This window comes from Staurois parvus, unplaced genomic scaffold, assembly GCF_062004578.1.
Source record: "Staurois parvus isolate SC_StPar_1 unplaced genomic scaffold, SC_StPar_1.0 ptg000198l, whole genome shotgun sequence".
NCBI lineage: Eukaryota > Metazoa > Chordata > Amphibia > Anura > Ranidae > Staurois > Staurois parvus.
The window spans coordinates 9,146,398-9,160,031 of NW_028317994.1; the positions used below are offsets into that span (position 1 = coordinate 9,146,398).

Here is a 13,634-nt window from a genome sequence, read left to right on the forward strand (position 1 = left end):
TGGAGAGCTAATGAGTGAAAATTACATGCAACACTGGTAGTTGCAGGCTCCTCTAACCTCCCTGGCGGTATTCCCGAGTGTAGCTCGGGGTAAAGTTTCAGCACCACAAGACAGTAACCCTGAGCTACACTCGGGAATACCTTGCAGCGTTGCTCCGGGATCTCTTCTTCACTTACCTTGTCCTGCACTCCCGCGATGTCCCTCCTACAGTTTCCCCGGCAATATCCTCTGGCCGATGCCGGCATCTGTCTTCTGGGTTCCGTTCCCTGTGACATCAGGACGTACGGGGGACGTAACCGGCGGGAAATTTAAAAATGTGAAAAAGTGACATTCACTAAAATCACATAGTAAAACATTACTGTATCAAACCATTTTACATACATTTTGTCCCTAGTGCTTTGTCCTGTGCCCTGCCTGCATTTTTACTGTTCTTTCTGCCTGGAAACTGAGAAATGTCCATGGCGTCCAAAAAGCGTCCCTTTAGGTCAAAAGCGGTTATAGACCAGCTAGAGAACAGCGATAGTAAATTAGAACCACTTGCAGAATTGAGTGATTATTATTATTATAATACAGTATTTATATAGCGCCAACAGTTTGCTCAACGCTGTACATTATAATGGGAGACAGTACACAGGACAGTACAGTAACAATACAATACAGGAGGGGTTTGAGGGCCCTGCTCCTTGGAGCTTACAATCTAGGAGTGATAATGATTTGTGGGGAAATTCATCATCAGACACTGAAAACGATTTTGCGACTTTGCTCAGTGATGTGCGAACTTGGCGCTATATTTCAAATTTCAGTGTTTTTGGTTTGATTATATTATTTAATTAAATTTATTATTATTTTTTATGGTTATTTATTAAATTATAATTTATGATTTTGTGCTTCAAATTTTAACATACCCGGGATGTTTACTAGACTCTTGTTCGGACAAATTTCAGTGAGTTATTCCTAAAAATTACAGGCCTACAATAAAAAAAAATAATACATATTTCCATTCAAAAAAAATGTACCGCTTTGAGCACAGAAATACTGACATAATCAGACCGCTAGGGAGGCTACGCTGCCTGGAAGAACTTTTTTTACCTAACCATACAGACGGTTTCTCCTTCCCTGCCAGGAGTTTGACAGCCCAGGGTGAGAGGAGGAATTTTGTTGGTTGTCACTACAGCCAGGACAGACCATCCCCTGGCGACAGGGCCAGGAACAATTGGATTGGTCAGGGGTTTTATCCCCGTCCACCATCTGACGAGGAGAACATGAGCCTGGGGACGGCGAAGTAGTGGGGTGTGTTTGTTTGGAATACCAAAGCTGTTGGGACCCACAAGAAGAGTGGAAGGAGCCCAGAGAAGTTTCCCTTTGTGCTGTCAGGGTTGAGAGCCCTGGGAGAGATCTCGAGCCTGCAAGGTTGAGTTGCTGTGCCAGAGATCAGCTGTGATACACATGGCTGCTATATGTGCTGCCAGAGACTGTCTATTGCTTGGAGACCTCTGTAGGCCTTGTGCTGCTTTTGCTGATAGCCGATAACTAAGTGGCTACTGTTACGGGCTGTTGCTACTCCTGAGAGTCCAAGAGTTGAGCTGCACATGAGTCTGAATGGTGATTCCAGAGCTACTGTTTCAGAGTTGCTACTGACCTAGAACGTGCTTCAGAATCTTTGAACCTAGTAAGAGGCTTTTTGGCCACTCTGGGGTGTTTATTTGGCTGTCAAGGCCAGTGGAGTTCTACTCCCAGATGAAAGTATGTGCTCCAATGTGTGTCAAAGGGCCCCAGTACTGTGCAGTGAGTAGAGATTACTAATAGTGGACAGTCCATTACCCTGCAAGGTCAAATGTTTTTGTACCTCCTATGCAATAATCTGTGCCAGTGTTCATTACTGTAATAAAGCCATCTCTACTATTTTTGTCTAAACTATTTTGTTTTTCCTATAAATAAAGCCCACAGAAACTTTCCAGGTGTGTCGGTGTCACTCGGATCCAGGTATACGGTGTGTCATCACTGGAGAAAGGTGGAGGGACCAAAACAATCCAGGAACTATTCAAAGGGTAGTGCTACATGCACACACAATGAAAGAGAAGAAAAAGAGGAGGCGACTCATCCCTTCTCCATCTAAAGCCGGCCATAGATGGATCCAATTTTAGCTGCTTCAGTAGGGATCGGCAGAGATTCAATCCATCTATGGGCAAGCTGGTTGTACTAAAGTCGATTCATCGATCGACTTCAGTACAACCTGCCTGTTGGATTTTTTGCATTTGATTACTGCCAGTGGCTGTAGCCACCAGCAGTGATTGTGTTCTGCCAGTGGGCAGCATTGCACAATAGCGCTGCGGGAGGGACAGTCAGTGTTGATGGGGGAAATCGAGCAATTGTCTTCACTGCAACCCGTGGTTGAAGGAAAGAAAGTTGGCTCATCTATTGCTTGCCTTACTCTCTGTTGAATAACAGCCTGAGGGAGATTTACTAAAACTGGAACACTCAAAATCTGGTGCAGATGTGCATAGTATCTAAACAGCTTCTAACTTCAGCTTGTTCAATTAAGCTTTGACAATAAAACCTAGAAGCCGACTGGTTTCTATGCAGAGCTGCACCAGATTTTGCACCCTCCAGTTTTAGTACATTCCACTCACTATGACAAGACATCTTCCTGTCCATGGTGGCCTTAGGAAAATAGGATACTGGCCTGATTCTACAAATGCTAATTGACTGGCTGATTAAATGGCTTACTTTTTGAGTTTCAAATCAGGAAAGTCATCACCTGATCTGCATATTTGGCCTCCAAAAGTTGTGAAAAAACTGATTAAGCATAACAGCCCAGCCAAACAACTGCCATTTTCAGAAGGTCTGTAGCTTACTTTTCTACAATAATGGCCAGCTGTGCTGAAGCTAAATACCAAATACATTACCTTTTGTCTTCAGATATTCAATGTTCTCAGCCAGGCAGACACACCCAACACCAGGTAAGTCTGCCAACTCATTCCTTTCATTGCTGACACATTTGATTTTCATACCTTCTATGCCTGAATAAATATTGGTTAAAAAGGATACCTGTAATATAGGCTGCTATTAGCTTCTGAAAATGCTAGTTGCTTGGCTTTGTCTACATTTAATAATTAATTGTCAAAGGCAAGGCAATAGCACACAGCAAAAGAAAGTCACAGAGAAGTCGAAATTTAACATTGACAGCGGTGGGTGCCATTGGCGTATACAATGGCCCAGCAGAGGTTCCTCCATTTCTGTTATTTTTGTGTATGGAGGAATCCGTTTTCTTTTTAGGCAGCATATGACCAGCTTTAATAATTACTGAAACCAAAATATGTAGGATTTTTAAAAGAGGTCAGCAATGATAGAATACATATCTGTCTCCTGACAGGCTTACTTTTACATTCGCACCTGCATTTTGGCCTGACAGTGTGCATCCAAGCTCAATCACTCACATGTGATTGCTGCATAGTGATTACATGCGAGTGACCGCAATTAGCTGCGGGAGCCAACAGTATCCCGTTGCTCTCAATGGGGCTCCCTCCTGCAGCTAATCGCTTGGACCCCCCACTGGGGTTCTCACAGGTACACATTATAAATTAGGCCAAAACGCAGGTGTGAATGTGGCCATAGGTATAGCCTGGATGTAACTCATAGCAACTGTTAAGTACTGATTTCTGCAAATGTTGTATCACCTGGTATATGAGTGAATATACACTCTGCTTTTTTCCCCATCTGTGCTGAAAGTAAAGAATGTGTACAACAAACAACCCCAATGGTATTTACTTAAACCAAACACACATTTGTGCATTCCTGTGTTGTGTTCTGTGTCCATTCATTTCCTAGTGCAGAAGAGTTACAGAACAGTTTACTTTTGTGCAGCTGGAACTAATTGTACCCATTTTACACAAGTCATCTCTTTAGGTGTGTCATCTATATGTCACCCCCCACATGTAATAAGAAAGTACATCATGAACGTACATTTTCCAGTTACGCACATATAACAGAGGAATGAAAGTCACATGGAAGTGATTAATGTTCTCTCCCTATCCCCAATCCATGGCACAAAACTATACAATAGACTACTGCTTCAAAATATCTAGCCTTGCTACTGGAATATGAATCTTTAAAAACGTCGAAATATACTGCATCTGAGAACCACAAACCAAAATTATTTAATTAATTTATAATATTCATAGCAAACTCCCCCATCCATGTCTCCATACTTTGTTTTATTAAGAAACCACTTTGAACCCCCCCCCCCCATTTTTGGCTGTGGCCATCTTGAGTAAGGGCAGATGATTCATGTTGCAATTACTTCCTGAAATCCATCTGCCCTTAGCTCCGGCATATAGGTAGGGGGGTGTGCTTAGGGGAGAAAAACCCCTCCTTCCTCTCCTGAAGACGTCTGGGATGTATGACATCATTTGTCTAGGCCAGAAACCAGGAAGTAACTGAAGAAATATAAAAAACAAACAAAAAAAACTGTTCTTATCTATGTAATCTAATCCTAGCAGCATAAGGATTACAAATAGTCAATGTCGATTGAGAGAGTAAAGTTCCACTTTAAAAATGTGTTGTTTAGACATACACTATATTGGCAAAAGTATTGTGACTCCTGCCTTTACATGCACATGAACTTTAATGGCTTCCCAGTCTTAGTCCATAGGGTTCAATATTGAGTTGGCCGCCCTTTGCAGCTATAACACCTTCAACTCTTCAGCTGTCCATGAGGTTTAGGAGTGTGTCTATGGGAATATTTAACCATTCTTCCAGAAGCGCATTTGTGAGGTCAGGCACTGATGTCGGACTAGAAGGCCTGGCTTGCCGTCGCCGCTTCAATTCATCCCAAAGGTGTTCTATTGGGTTGAGGTCAGGACTCTGTGTAGGCCAGTCAGGTTCCTCCACCCCAAACTCACTCATCCATGTCTTTATGGACCTTGCTTTGTGGACTGGTGCACAGTCATATTGGAACAGGAAGGGGCCATCCCCAAACTGTTCCCACAAAGTTGGGAGAATGAAATTGTCCAAAAGGTATTGGTATGCTGACACCTTAAGAGTTCCCTTCACTGGAACTAAGGGGCCAAGCCCAATCCCTGAAAAACAACCCCACACCATAATCCCCCCTCCACTAAACTTTACAATTGGCACAATGCAGTCAGGAAAGTATCATTCTCCTGGCAACTGCCAAACCCACACATGTCCACTGGATTGCCAGATAGAGAAGTGTGATTCATCACACCAGAGAACACATCTCCACTGCTCTAGAGTCCAGTGGTGGCGTGCTTTACACCACTGTACTGGGAGATGTAAGACTTGGCTGCAGCTGCTTGGCCATGGAATCCCATTCCATGAAGCTCTCTAAGCACTCTTGTTGTGCTAATCTGAAGGTCACTTGAAGTTTGGAGGTTTTTAGCTATTGACTCTGCAGACAGTTGGTGACTTCTGCTCACTGTGCGCTTCAGCATGTGCTGACCCCACAATGTCATTTTACGTGACCTACCACTTCGTGGCTGAGTTGCTGTTGTTCCCAGTTGCTTCCACTTTGTTATACTCCCACTAACAGTTGACCGTGGATTATTTAGTAGCAAGGAAATCTCACAGAGGGACTTATTGCACAGGTGGCAACCTATCACGGTACCACGCTTGAATTCACTGAGCTCCTGAGAGCGACCCATTCTTTCACAAATGTTTGTAGAAGCAGTCTGCATGCCTAGGGGCTTGATTTTATACATCTGTGGCCATGGAGGTGATTGGAACACCTGAATCCAATGATATGGAGGGGTGTCCCAATACTTTTGGCAATAGAGTGTATATGGATGCTACCAGCCTAAAGCTGACCCCTGGGCAGATATCAAAACACCAATATTTGAAATTATGCATTAACAAATAATGTCATGTTTTTTAGATGCAATTATTATGTATTTTTAAAACTGACTTGGTGCCAACTTTTTAATCCATTGTACAAGAGTACTTGGATAGGCAGGGAAGGGCTGTACTAGGAGCCAATCTGTTGTGCTGACTTGAAAGAAAGAGTAGAACAGGCAGAGTGACCCAATCACTCTGTTGCTGCTTCTTGCCTGTTCAATTGCAGGCTAGGGGAAGGGAAGTGACCCTGCTGGGTTAAAGTCAGGTAGATCACTACCCTGGCTGCACTGCATAGCAGGGTTGTGTAAATCACAGAACTGGATGGACACAAATAAAAATCCTTTGGTGGGTAAAAAAACTCCTACATAAGTAACTGTTTTTATTAGTTGTTCAATTTTAATGTTAACTATCACATTGTACTGTATGTGGGTGTTAAAAAAACAACAAACATATTTAGTTTTAAATATCTGCATGAAGGCAGCCACTATTGTCAATTACACACGCAGGCTGTTCTTGCTTAGTATTGCAGTTCAGTGATTGCACTTCACTGCTTCCCTCTATCAAAGAAATTGCTCTGATCTGCTCAGATGGACTGTTCACAGAATAACGTCTAGAGATAAACAATTTTACCCTAGTATGCTAGTAAGGGTGATAACTGCACTCCTCTGATAATAGCCACTACTGAAGAAATAAAACTGTACAAAAGCCCATTGTGAACACAGCAAGCAGGTACAATTCAGACAATTACATTCAGGTAAACATCACAATAATAACTCTGAGAAATAATGCAATATGTTTCCTTTAAAAATGACAATTGGGAAGGGTCAGAAGAGCTGACAGGTATTTATCAATATTTATTGCTTTAATTTCTTATTTAATTTCATTTTATTTAATTTCTATTTTATTTTATCACTCCCTGTTTTTTCCTTAGGGTGCAATTTGCAAAGACTGGTAGTGAGGGGAAATCTCCCTATCAGGTCACAGACAATTATAATAAAAAATAAAATCTGACAAAAGTATTAAAAAATACGTAAGCCCAATATTTTATATTCCTGATATGTGCCTGCTGTACCATGCACTTGTATGAAAAAGTATCCAGTTCTCCTTGTATTGCTTCCTTTGCATGAAATCCCTGGTGTTCTTGCCAGTCCCTTTGCTTTCCTATCAAAAACTGACCACACTAGGAATGGTTGGTTTTCTGGCTGTGCTGGGAACTAAGCCTGCTCTCCTTCAATGATTATTATTATACAGGATTTATATAGCGCCAACAGTTTGCTCAGCGCTTTACAATATAACAGAAGACAATACAGCAACAATACAGTTCAATAAAAGAGGAGATCAGACTTACAATCTAGGAGATCAGACTTGTCCTGACACACCCTTTCCTACATAGCCATTCACTGGGAAGATCAGTGTTTTGCTGTTTCTCCTCCCCAGCTCTTATGCAGCTAAGAACAGAGGGAATGTCATCAGTTATAAAAAAGGGGGGGGGGGGAGAGGGAAGGGTAAGGTAATTATAATGTGTTTCTATATCTATACACAAATGTTTTGCCTTTCATTTCTATTTAAAACTGAATGGGTTGTTTTACAAGGTGAGGGTTTACAATCACTTTAATCCTACCTTACTGAAAGTGTATGTAACCCTAAAAACTTGTAAACGGGCCTAAATGCTAGGCACATAGAGCTTCAGCCTGGGTTCACACTGATGCGGTGCAGAATTTGCATCAGTTTTAGTGCAAATTCCGCACCGCATCACAATTGCACCCCATTCATGCGAAACGCTGTGGGTGTGTATGTTAACAACACCGCAAAATCGGTTTGCAAAACGCGGTGCATAATCGGATCGCATAGGTGTGAATATCCATGCAATCCAATTCTAGTGTGGACCAAAAAAAAGAGTCCTGCACCTTTTTGGTGCGGTGCGATTTGAGCCATAGGAAAATGTATGGCTCAAGTCGCACTGCACAGAATTCGCATGTGATTTGCACAGGAATGCGGTGCAGTTCCTGTGCGAATCACATGCGATATGCCGCACTGCAGATGTGTGAACCCAGGGTGAGTGTTCATTCTTTCCAATGGCCAGAATAAGTTAATACTGGCCAACGGAATCAATGAATGGCCAAATGCTTGATGCGCTCAAATGTGTGTACAAAAGGTGACTATAAGCAACCTTTTTAAGCTGATTTTTCCTCTCTGCTTTTTCGCCTCTCAACACTTACCGGAGTCCTCTACTGATCCAGCTCAGCGACTACACAAAACTATGGTCACCAGGACAAAAAGAGAGGGAGACTCAGCTTAGTGGGGACTCCGGTAGTAATAAACAGGGATTTGTAACCATTCCATACTCCATCACAAAAAAAAAAAAAAAAAAGTGCGTGGTCTTTAAGGTCTGGATAGAGTAGGGAACAGCTGGAACATCTCTCAAGTTTTTGTTGCAGTCTGTATCCCCGCTAGGGTGATTTCTCCTCACTTCCTGCCCTTGTGACACCAGTACGAGCAATGAAAGGCATGGAGATCTTTGGGACTGGAATACAAAGAAAGCCATAAAAAGCTTGCCAATAGATTTAACCTTTCCCCACTCTACCAAAACTGTGTTTTTGTTGCTTACTCTTTCATTGGAGAGATTTCACACCACTTTGTGTCCCTATGACTCCCTACCATAGGGACAGGAAGTGAGGGGAATCTTCAGAATGGGTTCACAGACACTTGACAGAGGTTTTAACTAGGGAGGCATCGAAATTTTAGTTGCCGAATTGTTTTGGCCGAAATAAGCCCTATCGGCATTTTGCCGATATAAAAAAAAAACAAACTGATACAGTTGCCAAAAATGTCCTTTGGCCAGTGCAGTAGAGGAGAGGAGATTGAGAGAGTGCCGCTGCATCTTGGTTCCAACCTGCTCCGTTCTGACCGGATGGACCGAGCTGGGCTGCTTTTAAGTTTACTACACTGTGAGGGGAGCAGGCTATGCATAAAATGGGTGTCAGGGGCCGCAGGTTATGCATAAAATGGGTGTCAGGGGGGTCGTGACACCCATCCCATGCACAGCCTGCGCACCTGACAGTGTCAGGCTGTGCATGGGATGGGCGTCAGGGAAAGCAGGCTGTGCATGGGATGGGCGTCAGGGGAAGTAAGCTGTGCATGGGATGGGCGTCAGGGGAAGCAGGCTGTGCATGGGATGGGCGTCAGGGGAAGCAGGCTGTGCATGGGATGGGCGTCAGGGGAAGCAGGCTGTGCATGGGATGGGCGTCAGGGGAAGCAGGCTGTGCATGGGATGGGCGTCAGGGGAAGCAGGCTGTGCATGGGATGGGCGTCAGGGGAAGCAGGCTGTGCATGGGATGGGCGTCAGGGGAAGCAGGCTGTGCTTGGGATGGGCGTCAGGGGAAGCAGGCTGTGCTTGGGATGGGCGTCAGGGGAAGCAGGCTGTGCTTGGGATGGGCGTCAGGGGAAGCAGGCTGTGCATGGGATGGGCGTCAGGGGAAGCAGGCTGTGCATGGGATGGGCGTCAGGGGAAGCAGGCTGTGCTTGGGATGGGCGTCAGGGGAAGCAGGCTGTGCTTGGGATGGGCGTCAGGGGAAGCAGGCTGTGCATGGGATGGGCGTCAGGGGAAGCAGGCTGTGCTTGGGATGGGCGTCAGGTGCGCAGGCTGTGCTTGTGATGGGCTTCAGGTGCGCAGGCTGTGCATGGGATGGGTGTCATCTGCGCACCTGACACCCATCCCATGCACAGCCTGCGCACCTGACACCCACCCCATGCACCTGACGTCCATCCCATACAATGACGGCCGAGCGGAAACCCTCCGGAGCGATCTGTCACTGGCTGTGACCACGGGACACGGCGGATGACAGATCACTACACCGGCCCGCTTCCAGTGTCAATGTCAGTGTCCATTTTGGTTTACGGCCAAGTGCATCCTGAATTTTTGTTTTCAGTTCTGGCACTAGAATTTTCATTTCGGTACAGCCCTAGTTTGAACCTTTTCATTATCCATCCAAAACTGGAAAAAAGCTCATGCTGGGTTTTAGGTTTTAAACTGAAAGGCAGTACACTATAAGGCTTGGTTCACACCAATGTGATTTTTTTACTGCTTTTTGCATAAACGCACTACAGTCCATTTAACATGGTTTCCTATGGGACATGTTCACATCTATGTATTTTTCAGTGTTTTTGGAAAGGGTAAGGGACTTTTTTGAATGTAAAAAAGGAACGTTTTTGCCACAACAATATTCAGTGGAGACGCTGTTGAAATACATGTAATGCGTTTTTGCCGCTTTTTGAGTTTTATTCTGCCCAGCAACAAAAATATTTTACCTTTAACAAACAAAAAAGAAAAAAGCTGAAAAAAAAACCAAACAAACTCCAAAACGTGGTAAAAACGCGTGTGTAAAAATGCAAAGTGAAATGCAAAAATGGATCAAATGCAAAGAGCATTGGTGTGAGCCAAGCCTTAGGATTCGTTCACCTTTGTTTTTTTACGGTCACCCTTCCAACCGCAAGTGTAATCAAGCCCTACTACCTATTCAGTAGGTGCCAGCCCCGCACTTCCTGGTTTCTTGCCTAGGCGAGAATGAGGTCTCCCCACCTTCCCAGAGCCTCCTGGGATACTCACCTCACCCATCCCAGGAGGCTCTGAGCAACAATCGAGCATGTACTGGACAGTCTCTGGCACTTCATCAGGGACATATGTACATGTACATATACAGTGGCACTTCATCAGGGACAGAGTGTAAAAACCTGAAAGAGACACCTAGCCTCCGCTAACTTCAGTATAGAAGCTGGTGGCATGGGATACAGTATGCGATGGAGGGTAATACCAGACAACGTTGGCATCACTGGCCATGTGATTAGCACTGGCCAGCCAGTAGTACAGGTAAGAGGGGAAAAAAAAAAGCCTAGGTTCACACTACAGCAGTGAGGTAAATCCCATGTGAACCACACCGCATTCCTGTACAAATCACATGCAATTTTTGTGTGGTGCGATTGGAGTCATACATTTTGTATAGCTAATAGCTATTTGCACCGCACCCACACCGAAAACGTGCAGGACCCTTTTTTGGTCCGTAATAGAATCGGATAGCATGGGTATTCACACCTATGCGATCCGATTCTGCACATCGCACCGCGTTTTGCGGACCGATGTCGGGGTGTTGATAACTTAACATACACACCCACAGCGGTTCGCATGAACGGGGTGCAATTGTGATGCGGTGCAGAATTCGCACTCAAAACGCAGCTAATTCCGCACCGCATCTGTGTGAACCCGGGCTAACAATGCAATCCCTGCCTTCATTGTGTAGTTCCACATGCATGTGTACATGCGTTTGTAACGTATTCGCAGTGCAGTTTCAGTGTATTTTTTGGCATTATATATTTTGCTGATCTACGAATCGACCTCTGTACAACCACCCTATCGGAGTTTTGCTACTCAATCAGCGCTGCAGGCTACAGCTGACAGCACTGATCAGTGTATTCTGATTCAGGTAGGTCCCCCTGCTGTCAGAATACAATAGCTCAGTGGGAAGGATTTCTCCATCCACACTGACTGTGTGGATGGGGGGATTTACATTTTTTTTCAACCCGCTGGTTGAATGAAAAAACAAAACAAAAAAATCCTCATCTATGGCCTAAATAAGCCCAGTCCACACCATTGCAGTGCAGGAAACCCCGGAGTCAGGAATTGCACTGCATTCCTGTTCAAATCGCATGCGATTCTTTGCAGTGCAATTTGTGCCCATTCATTTTGTATGGCTAAAATCGCATTACACCAGCAGGCATTTTTTTTCTTTTTATGCACTGGAATTGGATCACATGGGTGTTCACACTCATACCATCCAATTCAGCCAATCACACTGCATTTGCTAACCGACCTAGGGGTGTTAACATTGACACGCGTTGAACGCAGTGCGATTGTGTTGCTGCGCGAGAAACACACGGGAATTACTGTGAATCCCACACCGCATCAGTGTACTGGGGCTTATTGAGTTGCACTCCCTTGCGTTTGCAGTGTGTTCCCATTTGAAAAAATGCAGCATGCGGTACTTTTTTGAGACATACTTGAAAGTACCACATTGAAATTCATTTGTGCATGTGCGTTCATGTTTAAAAAGGCAGTCGGCTACATCTGGCGTGCCATTTAACTAGGAAAGCCCACCCAGTGACACTTGGATGTGAACGCTCTGACATGTCTATGTGACAGCCCTCAGCAGAAGACAGGAGCAGCTGTCCCTCTGGATCCACAGCTGTCTGTGGTGACACTTACCATGTCCTGACGGAGAAGTTGGATCTTGGTCTCCAGCCTCTCCAGGGTACTGGACTGGGGGACGGGGAGAGGCAGGACGTGTTGGGGGAAGCCATCGGTGGTGGTGGGGGGCTCCTCTCTCAGGGATCTGGCCAGGCTCTCCGGCACCTTGCGCCCCAGTTTGATCTCTATGTCTCTCAGGTCCAGACTGGATGGCTCAGCCATGGGAGATGCACTCTTGGAGGTCCCTTGCACAAATCCTGAGCACACAGCACTACATACAATAAGTAATTGCTTCCTCGCTGACAAGTCACAACTCCTTCAATGGGGTGTGCACTGTTTTCTCTGCAATTACTTTGTCCTCCTTGATCCACCCATGTGTCTTCCCTGCAGCCTTCCTCGTCTTTGCTGATCACCCAGAGCGGAGCCCATCCATGGCTGAGCCTTCAGTCCCAGCACACTGTCACCGACGATCGTTCCATCCCAATCATTGTCTTCCCACATCTGCTGAAACTTTAAACCTCACTGGCAGCAGGACCTGAGCGGACACAGCCCTCCTACCGTAATGCTTCACATAGAAGCGAATCCCCGGCTCCTCCGCTCACCAGCCAAGCCTCCCCTACACTGCCAGCTGCGGGGGGTTTAGGTTACAGCGACCTTAGTCTGCCAAGACAATACTTGGATGGTGTAGTCGGGGAGTCTCATGGCTAACCTTGTTCAGTAGAAACCTGATGGGTGATGTCATCCTTCCACATCCTTCATCGTTGTGCCTTGATGGCATTCTTCATTTAAAGGGGCATTCCACCCACATTAAAACACATTGCAGCTTACCGAGCATTACAGGTGGTGGTTTACACCAGGTACAACTTTAGTTTTATTTACTGTAAGTATTTATATAATACAATTTATGCAGCGCTGTACAGGTGCAACTTTATTTATTATAGGTACTTACAGTATACAGCGCCGTCAATTTACAAAGCGCTGTACAGGTGCAACTTTATTTTCTATAGGTACTTACAGTTGTGTCCAAAATTATTCAACCCCCAATGCTGTAAAGGGGTTTAGGGACTATAGTGTACATTTGGAATTGTATTCAGAATCAAATCCTACAAGGACGTTGTAACTACCCAAATGCAACTAAAATGACATCAATTGTTTATGTAATACAGTAGTAAATGGTTCTTATGTGGTTTCTTCATTGCCACAATTATTCAACCCCTTAAAGACTACCACTCTGAAGAACAGAGGTTCATACAGGTGCTTTCCATCAGGTATTGAAAACACCTGTGGATGTCACCGAGCAGCAATCAAGCATAATAAGCACCAATTAGGCAGCTTTAAAATGACTGTGATACTCAGCTCCTTCTAGACATTTACTGGTGTGGTTACAAACATGGTGAAGGCAAGAGAATGGTCCAGGAAGACAAGAGAAGAGGTGATTTCTCTTCACAGGAAGGGCAATGGCTATAAGAAGATTGCAAAGATGTTAAACATACCAAGAGACACCTTAGGAAGCATCATTCGCAAATTCAAGGCAAAGGGCACTGTT

The 13,634-nt window shown here is 44.7% G+C and overlaps 1 protein-coding gene across 1 annotated transcript in view; it reads right to left on the bottom strand.

Moving 5' to 3' along the window:
- LURAP1L (leucine rich adaptor protein 1 like) overlaps positions 1 to 12,632 on the bottom strand; it is a 47,480-nt gene extending 34,848 nt beyond the window's left edge. The window contains exon 1 of the mRNA XM_089678093.1: positions 12,107 to 12,632. Coding sequence (XP_089534219.1) covers positions 12,107 to 12,310 — 204 coding nt within the window. The 5' untranslated portion in view covers positions 12,311 to 12,632. The remainder of the gene's footprint in view (positions 1 to 12,106) is intronic.
- Between the last annotated feature and the right edge of the window lie 1,002 nt (positions 12,633 to 13,634).